At 43.2% G+C, this 12,711-nt stretch overlaps 2 protein-coding genes across 2 annotated transcripts in view; both read right to left on the bottom strand.

Annotated features, from left to right (window-relative positions):
* PPP1R36 (protein phosphatase 1 regulatory subunit 36) overlaps nt 1–228 on the bottom strand; it is a gene marked incomplete at both ends in the record, with an annotated part of 30,417 nt that extends 30,189 nt beyond the window's left edge. Inside the window, one exon of the mRNA XM_080707164.1 lies at nt 58–228. Within this exon, the coding sequence (XP_080563290.1) occupies nt 58–228 (171 nt within the window). The remainder of the gene's footprint in view (nt 1–57) is intronic.
* A 10,062-nt stretch (nt 229–10,290) lies between these two features.
* Nucleotides 10,291–12,198, bottom strand: HSPA2 (heat shock protein family A (Hsp70) member 2; the record flags this gene model as incomplete). The annotated part of the gene is made up of 1 exon (XM_080706973.1): nt 10,291–12,198. The coding sequence occupies one exon, from the start codon at nt 12,196–12,198 to the stop codon at nt 10,291–10,293; it is 1,908 nt and encodes a 635-aa protein (XP_080563099.1).
* Between the last annotated feature and the right edge of the window lie 513 nt (nt 12,199–12,711).

The following is a 12,711-nucleotide window of genomic DNA, read 5'->3' as shown; positions in this document are numbered from 1 at the left end:
GTTTTTGCAGGCAATGAGCGGCTGGGGGGCGACGAGGCCTCTTACCCCGCCACTTACATCCTGCCGGGGGACGGCCGGCCCGTCCAGCCGCCTCCTCCTCCGCGAATACAACTCGGGCAAAGCGCTCGTGGCTTCGCCCTGGCCGCCCTGGCCACCTTGGCCGCCCTGGCCACCTTGGCCGCCCTGGCGCCTCGCCGGGTCGCCCAGGTTCCCTCCGGCCCCCGGCATCCCGGCCTGGGGAACCCGGGCCTGGCCCCGCGAAGTTGAAGCCGGTCAGGCGGGAAGTGGGCGCGGTTGGGGTGTGAAGAGGACTAGCTGTTGCGGGCGTGGCTTGTTGGGTGGGCGTGGCCTCGTGTTGTTAAGGTGGGCGTGGCTGGGGCTCGGTGGGGGAGTGGGCGTGGTTTTCAGGAAGTGGTCTTGGCGTGGCTGGGACGTAGGCATGGCCTGGGCACTGCGGGGGAGTGGGCGTGGTCTGGTTGGTGTGGGCGTGGTTTGCGTGTGGGCGTGGCCTTGCGCGGTTGGGGCGGGGCGCGAGGGTGGCGGAGGCGGCTGCCCCAGGGTCTCCCAGGTCCTCCAGGCCCCAGCTGGCGCCCCGCGCATCCACCAGCTCACCACAATCGCTGATAAAGCGCCCAGCGCTCACTCTTCGGGGCATTCCAGCCGGAAAGGACACCACTTCAGCGTTCTGCTTTAACTCGGATGACTAGATTCAGTCCTACATGGAAGATGTTTGTTCCAGAGTGTAATGGTTAGCACTACCTAGATTGATTTAGGGGCGGGGATCGAAGGAAGCAGTTTAGTCTCGTAGGTGAGAACAAGGACACGAAATAATGGTTTCAAAACATTTCTGCTGCTTCACTGGTTGTGGAATTTAGGGCAAGACAACTCCGATCCTAATTCTGAAGATGCACAAATCAGGAGTTATAAGGATTTAGTTTTTCCTTGCGATACTGGAGTTTGAACCCAGGGGCATTCTGCCTCTGAGCTATACCCCCCAGCCCTATTTTTTTTATTTTTGAAACAGGGTCTAAGTTGCAGAGAGGCTTATTAAGTATCTGCGGCTGGCTGCGAACCTGCAATCCTCCTGTCTCCCAAGTACTGGGATTACAAGCGTGTGCCACCATGCCCTTCTGTTAAAAGAATTTTTTAAGTAATTTGTGTAAAGCTCCAGGATTAATAACTCAAAATTAGTATTGCTCAAGACAAAAAACCTTGCATGTTCAACTGATATTTTTACGTTTTCAGTTTACAAATCGCTTATCTTGTAATTTTTTCAATTGATATATGCAGATTCTGGTTGGCTTCTTTTTTCCAACACAAATGTAAGCAATGCTAGATAATGCCACACGATTAGGAAAACCTAATATAGTTTAATTTCGTATCACCACAGCTTAAATGGCAAAAGAGATACTCTAGTTAGTGATTATATGCACCCATAAACTTGTGTGTGTGTGTGTGTGTGGTACTGGAGATGGAACCCTTCTCCGGGCTACACTCCCAGACCTGTTTTATATTTTTATTTGGAAACAGGGTCTCTTAAGCCAGAGAGTCTGGCTTCAAACCTGCACGATCCTCCTGCCCAAGCTCAGGGATTACAAGCAAGAGCCACCAGCCCAGCAACACCCATACACTTTTAAATTGCGACAATATGCATCCTGCTCCTTCCCCTACCCCAAGCTTCCCAGCCTCATAGTTGGTAAAAATCAGTGGTTACAATAGTATAAAACTGTCATCAGGAGGATCGAGCAGGTTCAAAGCCAGCCTCGGCTACTTAGTAAGGCTCTCAGCAACTTAGTAAGACCCTGTTTCCAAATAAAGTATGAAATAGGTCTGGGAGTATAGCCTGGAAGTAGAAAGCCTCTGGGTTCTACCCCCAGTACCACCAAATAAATAAATAAATAAATAAATAAATAAATAAATAAATAAATAAAACTGTCATCTATTCTTGTTCTCAGGAGTCCTTGCTGATAGCTGTTCTGGTTGACTCAAGCCTTTGGGAACCCACCTATACACTGGCAGTGCTGGTTCAAGGCTGTGGATTGGCTTGCTTACTACACGATGATTCACTTGAAACATGTGAGGAGATACCAACAATATCACCAAGCAGTGTGTATAAATTTGGGTGGGAAGCTGGGCGTGGTGTCATAGGCCTGTATTCTCAGTATTTGGGAGGATGAGAGAGGTGAATCGCAAGTTCTAGAACAGCCTCAACAACATAGACTCTGCAAACCTAGCAGATCCTAGCTACAAGTTATTTCACATGTGCTGGAAGGACTCTTTCTTTCTTCCTTTCTTTTCCAAACAAAGACAAAAAATCAAAAAGGACTGGAGGCATACTCCAGAGGAAGAATGCCCCTGAGTTCAATCCTCAGTCCCAAAAAATCAAAATAAATTTGTTGTGGGTAAGGCAGGGAGAAATAAGGAAGCTCCAGAAAGACTGAGAAAGACCAAGGAATCTGGACAGAATCCAGTCACTTCACAATCATTACCAGGAAGTGTGCTCAGTAAAGCTCTTCAATTTATTCCAAAAATGTGTGGAGAAGTTTAATAGAAAACCAAAGTTCTGCTGGGTGTGGTGGCACATGCCTGTAACTCCAGTACTTGACAGGGCGAGACAGGAGGATCACAGTCAAGCTTGAAGCCAGCCCCAGCAACTTAGTAAGACCTTGTTTTAAAATAAAAAAGAGGGCTGAGTACAGCTACATCTGCGTACTCAAGAACAGTGAGTCAAATTGCGGGCCACAGAGGAGAAATCCCAGTACTGTACTACTGGGACTTGACCCAGCGGGGGAGGGGAGGTGGCAGAGATATCACACCATAGGAGAACGTGCAACCTGGCACCCCCCACAGTCTAAAGCAGCCTCTATCGACTCTCTGGGTCGGAGACTCTGTGATAAAACCCAGTAAAGGAGTAGTGGGGTCCGAGATACTACTGACTCGAGATCCAGAACACCTTAAGTGAAGTCATAGTGACCCAAGGGAAGAACCCAGAGAAGGCACAAACATCGGAAATCATGGGAAAGAGGAATAATACTGGAGCAATTAATGCCCACAACCCCACAACATCAGAACCCGATAAAACAGAAAATCAGAGATTTCTAGAAGATCAAATCAGGAAAATAACTGTAGAAATAATAGAGGTGCTTCGAAAAGAACTCAGAGAGAGCCAAAAAGAGATAAAGGATGCAATTAATGAAGTAAAGGCCTCAATTCAAAGCACAAAAAACCGATTAGAACACATGGAGAACAGAATCTCGCTCTTAGAAGATGAGCAATCCAAAAATGAACTCATAGTTTCTAATCTAGAAAAAAATATCCGACAACAGGAATCTGATATTGAAGAAATATGGGCCCATTTTAAGAGAGCTAACCTAAGAATAATTGGAATAGAGGAGGGAAAAGAAAGTGAAACCAAAGGGATCAACAATCTCTTCAAAGAAGTAATAGCAGAAAATTTTCCAAACATAGAGCAAGAGGTTGATACAAAGGTCCAGGAAACTTATAGAACTCCCTTTAGACAGGATCGGAGAAGAGGATCCCCACGCCACATAATTGTCAAAATGACCAATGTGGAAGCCAAGCAGAGAATCTTAAAGGCAACAAAAACAAAAGGCCAAGTGACATTCAGAGGCAAACCAATTAGAATCACTCCAGACTTCCCAAACCAAGTCATGAGAGCCAGAAGGGCTTGGAGTAACATATTCCAAACTCTGAAAGAAAACAACTTCCAGCCACAAATTTCCTACCCAGCAAAACTTTCTATCAAATTAGATGGAAAAATAAGAAGCTTCCATGACAAACAGAAACTGAAGGAATTTATGTCTTCAAAACCAGTGCTAGAGAAAATACTCAAAGAGATTAACTACAAAGAAGAAATAGGTAACACTCACCAGAACCAGAGAAACAAGAGTTTCCATCCAACAGACAATTAAGATTGGTTATCTGTGGAGATTCATTATTTATGTTAGTCTTTTACCTATCTCTAAATGGTATTGTTTGCCTTTATTGTTGTTAATTTTTAGGATTTCTAGTTGGAATATTAATATACCTTCAGATATAGCAATTGGAAATATTTTATCCCATTCTATTAGTAACTGTTAACTCTGTTTACATTGTCTTTGGATATACAATTTTTTTTTTATTTTTTAGGGAGTCTGTATACTCCTCTGTTGCCTGTGCCATTGAAATCATAACCAAGAAATCACTGCCAATTTCAATGTTGTGACGTTTTATGACCCAGATTTTCTCCTAAAAGTTTATAGTCTTAAGATTTATATTTAGGTCTATTATCTATTTTGAGTTAATATTTGTATATGGGATTAGGTAAGGGTCCAATTTTATTCTTTTCCATGTAATTATTATTTTTAACAATATTTAGTTAAAAGATTATCATTTCCACCACCAAATGTTCGTGGAAACCTTGTCAAAAATAACTTGACAATATAGGGAAGAATTTAGCTCTAGGCTTTTATTTAACTCCAATGGTTTATATATCTGCCTTTAGAATAGTACTATACTGTTTCAATTATTGTAGCTTTATATGGTTTGAAATCAGAAAATATATATCTTCTAGCTTTGTTCTTTTTCAAGATCGTTTTGGGTACCTAGACTCCATATTCCATATTAGGATAGATTTTTTTCTGAAAAATAAATATATAAATATATGATAGTTTCACCTAAAAAATAGAAAAAAATATTCTCTGGTAAGAAAGAAAGCAAAAAGAAATATTGAAATGTTATCTTTAAGTCATCAAAAGCTTAGTATCAGACAAATGAAACTGTTATGTGAGATTATCATTTTTAATTTTAGATAAATTGCCATAATACTAGATGTCAACTACTAAGCCAAGCATGGGAGGGAGGGATAGGGAGAGAATGGGGTGGGGATTGGGTGGGGGCTGACTGGGAAAAGTGTGCATGTATGTCTACAAAAGTATGTATCCTACTATGATGTATGAATACAGTGCACCAATAAAAAAAAAAGACAAAAAAAATATTTAATCAACTGAAAAAAAAAAAAAAAAAAAAAAGAGGGCTGAGGGTATAGTTCAAAGGTAGAATACCAGCCAGGCATGGTGGCAGTTTGCAAACAACCTCAGCTACTAAATAAATAAATAAATGTAAGATCCTCAGTACCACAAGAAAAAAAAAAGTTATTTGCGTATTTCAATATAGTCTAATCTCAGGCTATGTAACATACAAAAGGTAAACAGTAAGAGTTATTGAGAACTCAAAATAGTATCTTGTTAAAACTATAAGTTACATCCAGGTGCAGTGGCACATCCTTGTAATCCCTGCGCTTGGGAAGTGGAGACAGGAGGATCGCACAGGTTTGAAACCAGCCTCCCTGGTTTAAGAGACCCTGTTCCAAATTTTAAAAAAATACATAAATAGGTCTGGGAGTGTAGCCCGGAGGTAGAAGGGTTTCCAGGAACCCCAGTACCAAACCCCCCCCAAAAAATAAAAAAAACTACAAGTTATTTCATATGTCCTTTCTGCTTGTAGTTTTTTTTTGTTTTTGTTTGTTTGTTTTCCGGTACTGGGGATGGGCATTCTACCTCCGAGCTACACCCTCAGCCCTATTTTTTATTCTTTATTTTGAAACAGGGTCTCACTGAGTTGCAAAGGGCCTCACTAGAGTAGCTGAGACTGTTTGTGAACCCAGATCCTCCTGTCTCAGCTTCCCAAATGCTAGGATTACAAGCATGCGCCACCACGCCCAGCTCTGTTTATTTCTATGGTACTGGGAATTAAACCCAGAGGCATGCTACCTCCAAGATATACCCAGCCCAATTTTATTTCTTATTTGGAAACAGGGTCTCTCTAAGTTGCTGACAGCTTCAGTAAATTGCAGAGACTGGCTTTGCACCTGAGATACTCCTATCTCAGCTCCCGAGTACTGGGATTACAAGCAAGTGCCACCACACTCGGCAGAACATACTATTTAAAGGAAAACTACTTCAGTGACTCCCAAGGACCATCTTATGCTTTTCTGTCACCTTACCCAACAAAAGTATAAAAATTGTTTTTATAGCTCTAAATCATTTCTTATCCTACAAAGAAATCCACTCATTTCCTAGGCTAGATTTTTCACCAATTAAGAGTTTTAAATAACACTAGAAAGTCACAATCTAAACTGGAAATATAATTTTCCTTTAAAGAAAAAAAATCAAGCAAAGTGTGGTGGTGCACGCTTATAATCCCAGTACTTGGGAAGCTGAGACAGGAGGATCCGGGTTCTCAGCCACCCTCAGCTACTTAATGAGGCCCTCTGCAACTTAGTAAGACCCTGTTTCAAAATAAAAAGAAAACAAAATAAGACTGGGGTGTGGCTCAAAGGTAGAATGCCCTAGGTTCAATCCCCAGAACCACACACACATATACACACACACAAACACACACACACATACACAGATGGAGAATATGCCTTACAACACAACTTTGTAAACTACATTTAAAGTAGAAATGTAGAAATGTCTTGTGGGACCAGTTAGCTTGTGAAAACAGAATTCTGGATTTCATTCCAATAGCTAGGCTATATTCTTGTTTAAGATTATACATAAGACCAATAACTCAAGAAATTCTCATTAAGTCTCCATGACATATTGAATGGGTGATATGTTAAATATCTTATGCATGTTAAGTTTAAAGATGTAAATGTAAATGCTAAATCTCCAAAGTACAAATTTTAATGCCTTTCCATTAACTACTGTACAAAATTTAAAATGAGATTGTTTTGAAATTTTACACATGTGAAATACTATAAACAATCCATCATGTCTTATTTTGACAGGTGTCTAAATTTATGACCTGAAAACAGGAACTGTTAGTAGTTCAAATAAGAAAATAAGTGCCTGTTCTGAGAAATGTATCTTTTTAGTCCCTTAGCATTTTATATATTGTATATTTACATTAGTCCTAGTGTAACTCATTACTTTCAAGTTCAAATGATACTAATTATTCCTTAAACTGTAATTTATCCCATCTTAACATCAAGCACTTTTTCCACTGCTATTTGACTATGGTTAGTCTAACGTCTGGGAAGGAGTTCCCAGGAGTTCTCGGGTTACTAGTTTCAACTGACTCCTGGAAACACTGAATGGCTACTTTGGTGCCTTTATCTTAGTAATATTCAAATCTAGGTAAATTTGAGAAGGTAGAATTGAATTTTAAAATGCTCAAGAAAACTAGTTTTCAAATTACTTTTCAAAATAACAAAATGAAATATTTAATATGTTTAGGTTAGTATAATAGCAAGTTGCAGGAAACCAGGCCATAAGATCAAGGACTACCCTTGGTCAATTTGAGACTTTAGAAACTAATCTCTTCTAAAGTGAGATCTTAAATAAATCACCTAATACCAAATTGCACTTAAAGACTATTATATTTTGAAGTCAGGGTAAGGGATGAACACTTTCAACAAAGGACCAGTAAAAGGATAGAATGAGTTTCTCACCTTTTTAAAAGTTACTCTAAAGCCACTACTTGATTCTGTCAGTACTAAATTTGACACTGGGCGTGGTGGTACGTGTTTTATAATTCCAGTACTTGGGAGGCTGAGACAGGAGGATCACAGGCTTATGGCCAGCCTCAGATGCTTAATGAGGCTCTTCTCACAAGATCCTGTTTCATAATAAAGGATAAACTGGGTGCAGTGGCACACGCTTGTAATCCCAGCATTTGGGAGGCTGAGACAGAATTACAGTTCACAGACAGCCTCAGCTACTATTTAGTGAGTCCCTATTCAATAAATAAAAACTAGGGCTGAGCTATACCTCAGAAGTAGAATACCCCTGGGTTCCATCCAATAAATAAATAAATAATAAAAAATAGGGCTGGGGATGTAGCTCTGGTAGAAAGTGCTGGATTCAATCCTCAGGGCCACAAAAGAATGTGCCAAATATTTATGATGTTGTCTGCAAACACTTATGCAAACTTTCCACTAGCATGACACCAACATTGACAAACCTGAGTTATTTTCAGTTTATCAATATGTAAAGAGTAATCTTTCAATTTAAAAAAAAATTTAATTAGGGCATAGTGGCCCACATTTGTAATACTTTGGAGGCTGAGACAGTAGGATCACAGGTTTGCAGCCAACCTCAGCAATTTAGTGAGGCCCTCTTCAACTTATTGAGACCCTGTTTCAAAATAAAGATAAAATAAGGCTAGGAGTATAGCTCGGAGGTAGAATGCTCCTGGGTTATATCCCCAGTAGCAAAAGAAAAAAAATTAAGCAATTTCACAATTGTCTGTTTAATATTCTTCTGACCCAAATGAGACTTGTAAAAAAAAAAAAAAGTGTGTGTGTGAACATCCATTACCAAAATTCCAAAATATTACTATTCCAAAAATTCTCTCTTCATGACAAAAAAGGTCCAATACTAAGTTAAAAATATAGGGGGTTTTTTGGGGGGGTTGTTTTTTTTTTTTTTTTTTTGCGGGACTGCAGATTGAACCCAGGGGCATTCTACCTATGAGCTATACCCCAACCCTAGTTTTTATTCTTTATTTTGAAACAGCGTCTCATTAAGCTGGGGGGGGACTAAGTAGCTGAGGCTGGCTGGGAACCTGTTATCCTCCTCTCAGCCTCCCAATTACTGGGATTACAAGCATGCACCACCACAACCAGCAATATAGTTTTTATAATTCTATAAACATGAGACAAACCATTATCACTTGGAAAAGATATCAGAATATGCAGTGAGCTAGGCATGGTGGTGTATGCCTATAATTCTAGTACTTAGGAGGTTAAAATAGGATGATAGCAAGTTCAAAGACAGCCTCAGCAATTTAGTGAGACTTCTAGCAACCTTGCAAGACCGTGTTTCAAAACAAAAAGTAAAAAGAGCTGAATCCCGGGTTCAATCCCTAATACCACCAGAAAAAAAAAAAAGTGCAGTGAGAATATTTATAGGTTAAAACCATGCATTTTACAATCAACTTTACTGAATCTCTCCTGAGATCCCTTTAAAGAGAAATGAAAACAAAGCAGAAATTACCATTCCACTAAAAATGAAAATCAACCTCCTTCCAAGAGTTATAGCTCCAAAGGGTTGGAATATTCCTATCTCCAATAATTTCAAACCATATATAGTAGGGAAATGGTCAAGTTGTTTATTAATAAGATATAGTACTATCTTCTGTACACATTAAAAAAGAAATCTATTGTAATGTTTTGAGGCAGGTTTTACAAAAGCATTATGATCTTCAATCTGAAAAAAAAAAATCTATCATTTCCTGCCTCCCAAATAATTTCAACTGCTGGAAATATGTTCTTACAGAGTTTTCCATAAGCTCCAAGGGATGAGCTGTTTTACCAGAAAATTAAAATTGAAACAAGTTTTGACTAGATTTGGACTCACTTTAAAGCTCTTATTTGTAAGTACCTGTATGTTATAAAATTCTACTTGCTTCCCTACTAGTTTTGGCTATTATGAGAAGGCAACTTCTGCCCCTACTTTTGTTACTCTAGAGAAAATTCATTTTTATACTTAACCCCAGAATACTGTTTGTATTTCCTGGAATATTCAGGTGGATTTTCACTTGAAAACTTAAGCCAGGTCTTAGGAGCTCTGGTATACTAGAATACCTCAGTCAGGTTTCTGAATTAAAGGGGAAGAAAGATTACCCGGATTCTTCTCCCCTTAAATTGTTGGTAATTCAAGGCAGGAACTTCATCTGAGAATTAGAGAAGATTGGATTAGATAAATTTTACATCACACTAATATCTTAAAGACCAATAAGAATAAAACATGGGAAAGGAGGAAAACTGAAAACTCCAAGACACCAATTTTAAATCAGTTTCAGCTTTACTTTAAATTTGCACTTATGCATGTTTGCAAATATATATATATATGCATATATATATGTGTGTGCCTGTCCTTAAAAATTACTGCAATGTTTACTTTCATCTTAAATACATAAAAATAATCCAAACATCTATATATTTGTTACCAAGCTTCCACAAGACAGGTGGGCAAGTGCTAGGTTTCTCAAACAAATTTCTAAGCACAAACTAAATTAACTAAAAAATTCTCAAATTAGCAATGGCACAAAATGCATTAAAGTGAAACCTCAAATAATGTGTTTTTTTCAAAATCAAACTTTAGAACTAACATTTTATAATTAAACTATGTTGCTGTACCTTTCCTTTCATATGCATACACCAGTTAAAGACTTCCAAGAATAGATTTCTTACTTGGCACAAGGACATTTCAAAGAAGAAACCAAAACAAAAGAGAAAAATGGGAAAGGAAAAGAGGTTTACACTGATGCCAAGTGCCAGGCTTAGTCCACTTCCTCGATGGTGGGTCCCCCGGAGGCTCCAGACCCGCAGCCGCCAGGACCACCTTGGTAAAGTTTGCTGATGATGGGGTTGCACACTCTTTCCAGCTCTTTCTGCTTGTGTTCATACTCATCTTTCTCTGCCATCTGGTGTCGGTCGAGCCAGTTGATCACTTCCTGACACTTGTCGAGGATCTTGTTTTTGTCCTGCTCGCTAATCTTGCCCCTCAGTTTCTCGTCTTCTACGGTTTGCTTGATGTTGTAGGTATAGGACTCCACAGCATTTTTGGCTGCCACCCTGTCGCGATTGGCCTCATCTTCCGACTTGTACCGCTCCGCCTCCTGCACCATCCGGTCAATGTCGTCCTTGCTCAGACGACCCTTGTCGTTAGTAATGGTGATTTTGTTTTCCTTACCGGTGCTCTTGTCAGCGGCGGTGACGTTGAGGATGCCGTTGGCATCGATGTCGAAGGTGACTTCGATTTGAGGGACCCCGCGGGGAGCCGGGGGAATCCCGGTCAGATCGAACTTGCCCAGCAGGTTATTGTCCTTGGTCATGGCCCGTTCGCCCTCGTACACCTGCACCAGCACGCTGCTCTGGTTATCCGAGTAAGTAGTGAAGGTCTGCGTCTGCTTGGTGGGGATCGTGGTGTTCCTCTTGATAAGGGGGGTCATGACGCCGCCAGCCGTCTCGATCCCCAGCGACAGCGGAGTCACATCGAGTAGCAGCAGGTCCTGCACGTTCTCTGACTTGTCCCCTATGAGGATGGCCGCTTGCACCGCGGCGCCGTAGGCCACCGCCTCGTCGGGGTTGATGCTCTTGTTCAGCTCCTTTCCGTTGAAGAAATCTTGCAGCAGCTTCTGGATCTTGGGGATGCGGGTGGAGCCGCCCACCAGCACGATCTCTTGGATCTGGCCTTTGTCGAGCTTGGCATCGCGCAGCGCCTTCTCCACAGGCTCCAGGGTCCCGCGGAAGAGGTCGGCGTTGAGCTCCTCGAATCGGGCGCGGGTGATGGATGTGTAGAAATCCACGCCCTCGTACAACGAGTCGATCTCGATGCTAGCCTGCGTGGACGAGCTCAGGGTGCGCTTGGCGCGCTCGCAAGCGGTGCGCAGCCTCCGCACGGCGCGCTTGTTGGGCCCAATGTCCTTCTTGTGTTTGCGCTTGAACTCCTCCGCCAGGTGGCTGACCATGCGGTTGTCAAAATCCTCGCCGCCCAGGTGGGTGTCGCCGGCTGTGGACTTCACCTCGAAGATGCCGTCCTCGATGGTCAGGATGGACACGTCGAAGGTGCCGCCGCCCAGGTCAAAGATGAGCACGTTCTTCTCGCCGCCCGCGCACCCTTTCTTGTCCAGGCCGTAGGCGATGGCTGCCGCTGTGGGCTCGTTGATGATGCGCAGGACGTTGAGGCCAGTGATGGTGCCCGCGTCCTTGGTGGCCTGGCGCTGCGAGTCGTTGAAATAGGCCGGGACCGTGATGACGGCGCTCTGCACCTTGCCCCCCAAGTAGGCTTCGGCGATCTCTTTCATCTTGGTGAGGACCATGGAGGAGATCTCCTCCGGGAAGAAGGTCTTCGTCTCCCCCTTGTATTCAACCTGCACTTTGGGCTTGCCCCCCTCGCTCACCACCCGGAACGGCCAGTGTTTCATGTCCGACTGCACCGTCGCGTCCTCGAACTTCCGTCCGATCAGCCTCTTGGCGTCGAAGATGGTGTTCGTGGGGTTCATGGCTACTTGGTTCTTGGCGGCGTCGCCGATGAGGCGCTCGGTGTCGGTGAAGGCTACGTAGCTGGGGGTAGTGCGGTTGCCTTGGTCGTTGGCGATGATCTCTACTTTGCCATGTTGGAAGACCCCCACGCACGAATAGGTGGTGCCCAGGTCGATGCCGATAGCCGGGCCGCGGGCAGACATCCTGGCTGGAAGACGGGCAAGCGACGTTAAGCCGAGAAAACCGGGCAGAGGCGACTCACGGCGTCAACTAACGGTCGCTTCTCACCACTCTCCGCGAGCGCAACCTGCGTCTCCCTCCTTCCCCACCTCGGCTCCCGGCTCTTATAGCCGCCTCCTAGAAACTCCCGGAGCCAATCCGCTCCCGGGACCGCCCGCACAAACCCTTCCAGCCCCACCACAGGCCTGCCTGAGTCGGAGTGACCGGCCGGGGGCCCAACAGATAATCTAGTCGGGTGAGGGGCGGGACGCTGTCCCGCGCGAGGCGAGGGCGAGGTGGACGTTATGCAAATGAGCTCCGCCCAGCACCGCCCCCTGCTGGGGAGCGTTAGGCTCGAGCCTCTCACCCTGACCAGGTGTATAGGCTTTTCGCGAGCTGTGACTTTTCTAAAGCCGGATTCGCTGACGTTCATCAGATTGGCAGGGCTAGAGGCCAATGAACAGCGCAGACTCCTGTGGGGGCGGGATAGAGAGGGT

The sequence above is a fragment of the Muscardinus avellanarius genome, assembly GCF_963383645.1.
Source record: "Muscardinus avellanarius genome assembly, chromosome: 12".
Classification (NCBI taxonomy): Eukaryota; Metazoa; Chordata; class Mammalia; order Rodentia; family Gliridae; genus Muscardinus; species Muscardinus avellanarius.
The sequence above is the reverse complement of the archived record's forward strand: the minus strand, read 5'-3'. Positions and strand labels throughout refer to the sequence as shown.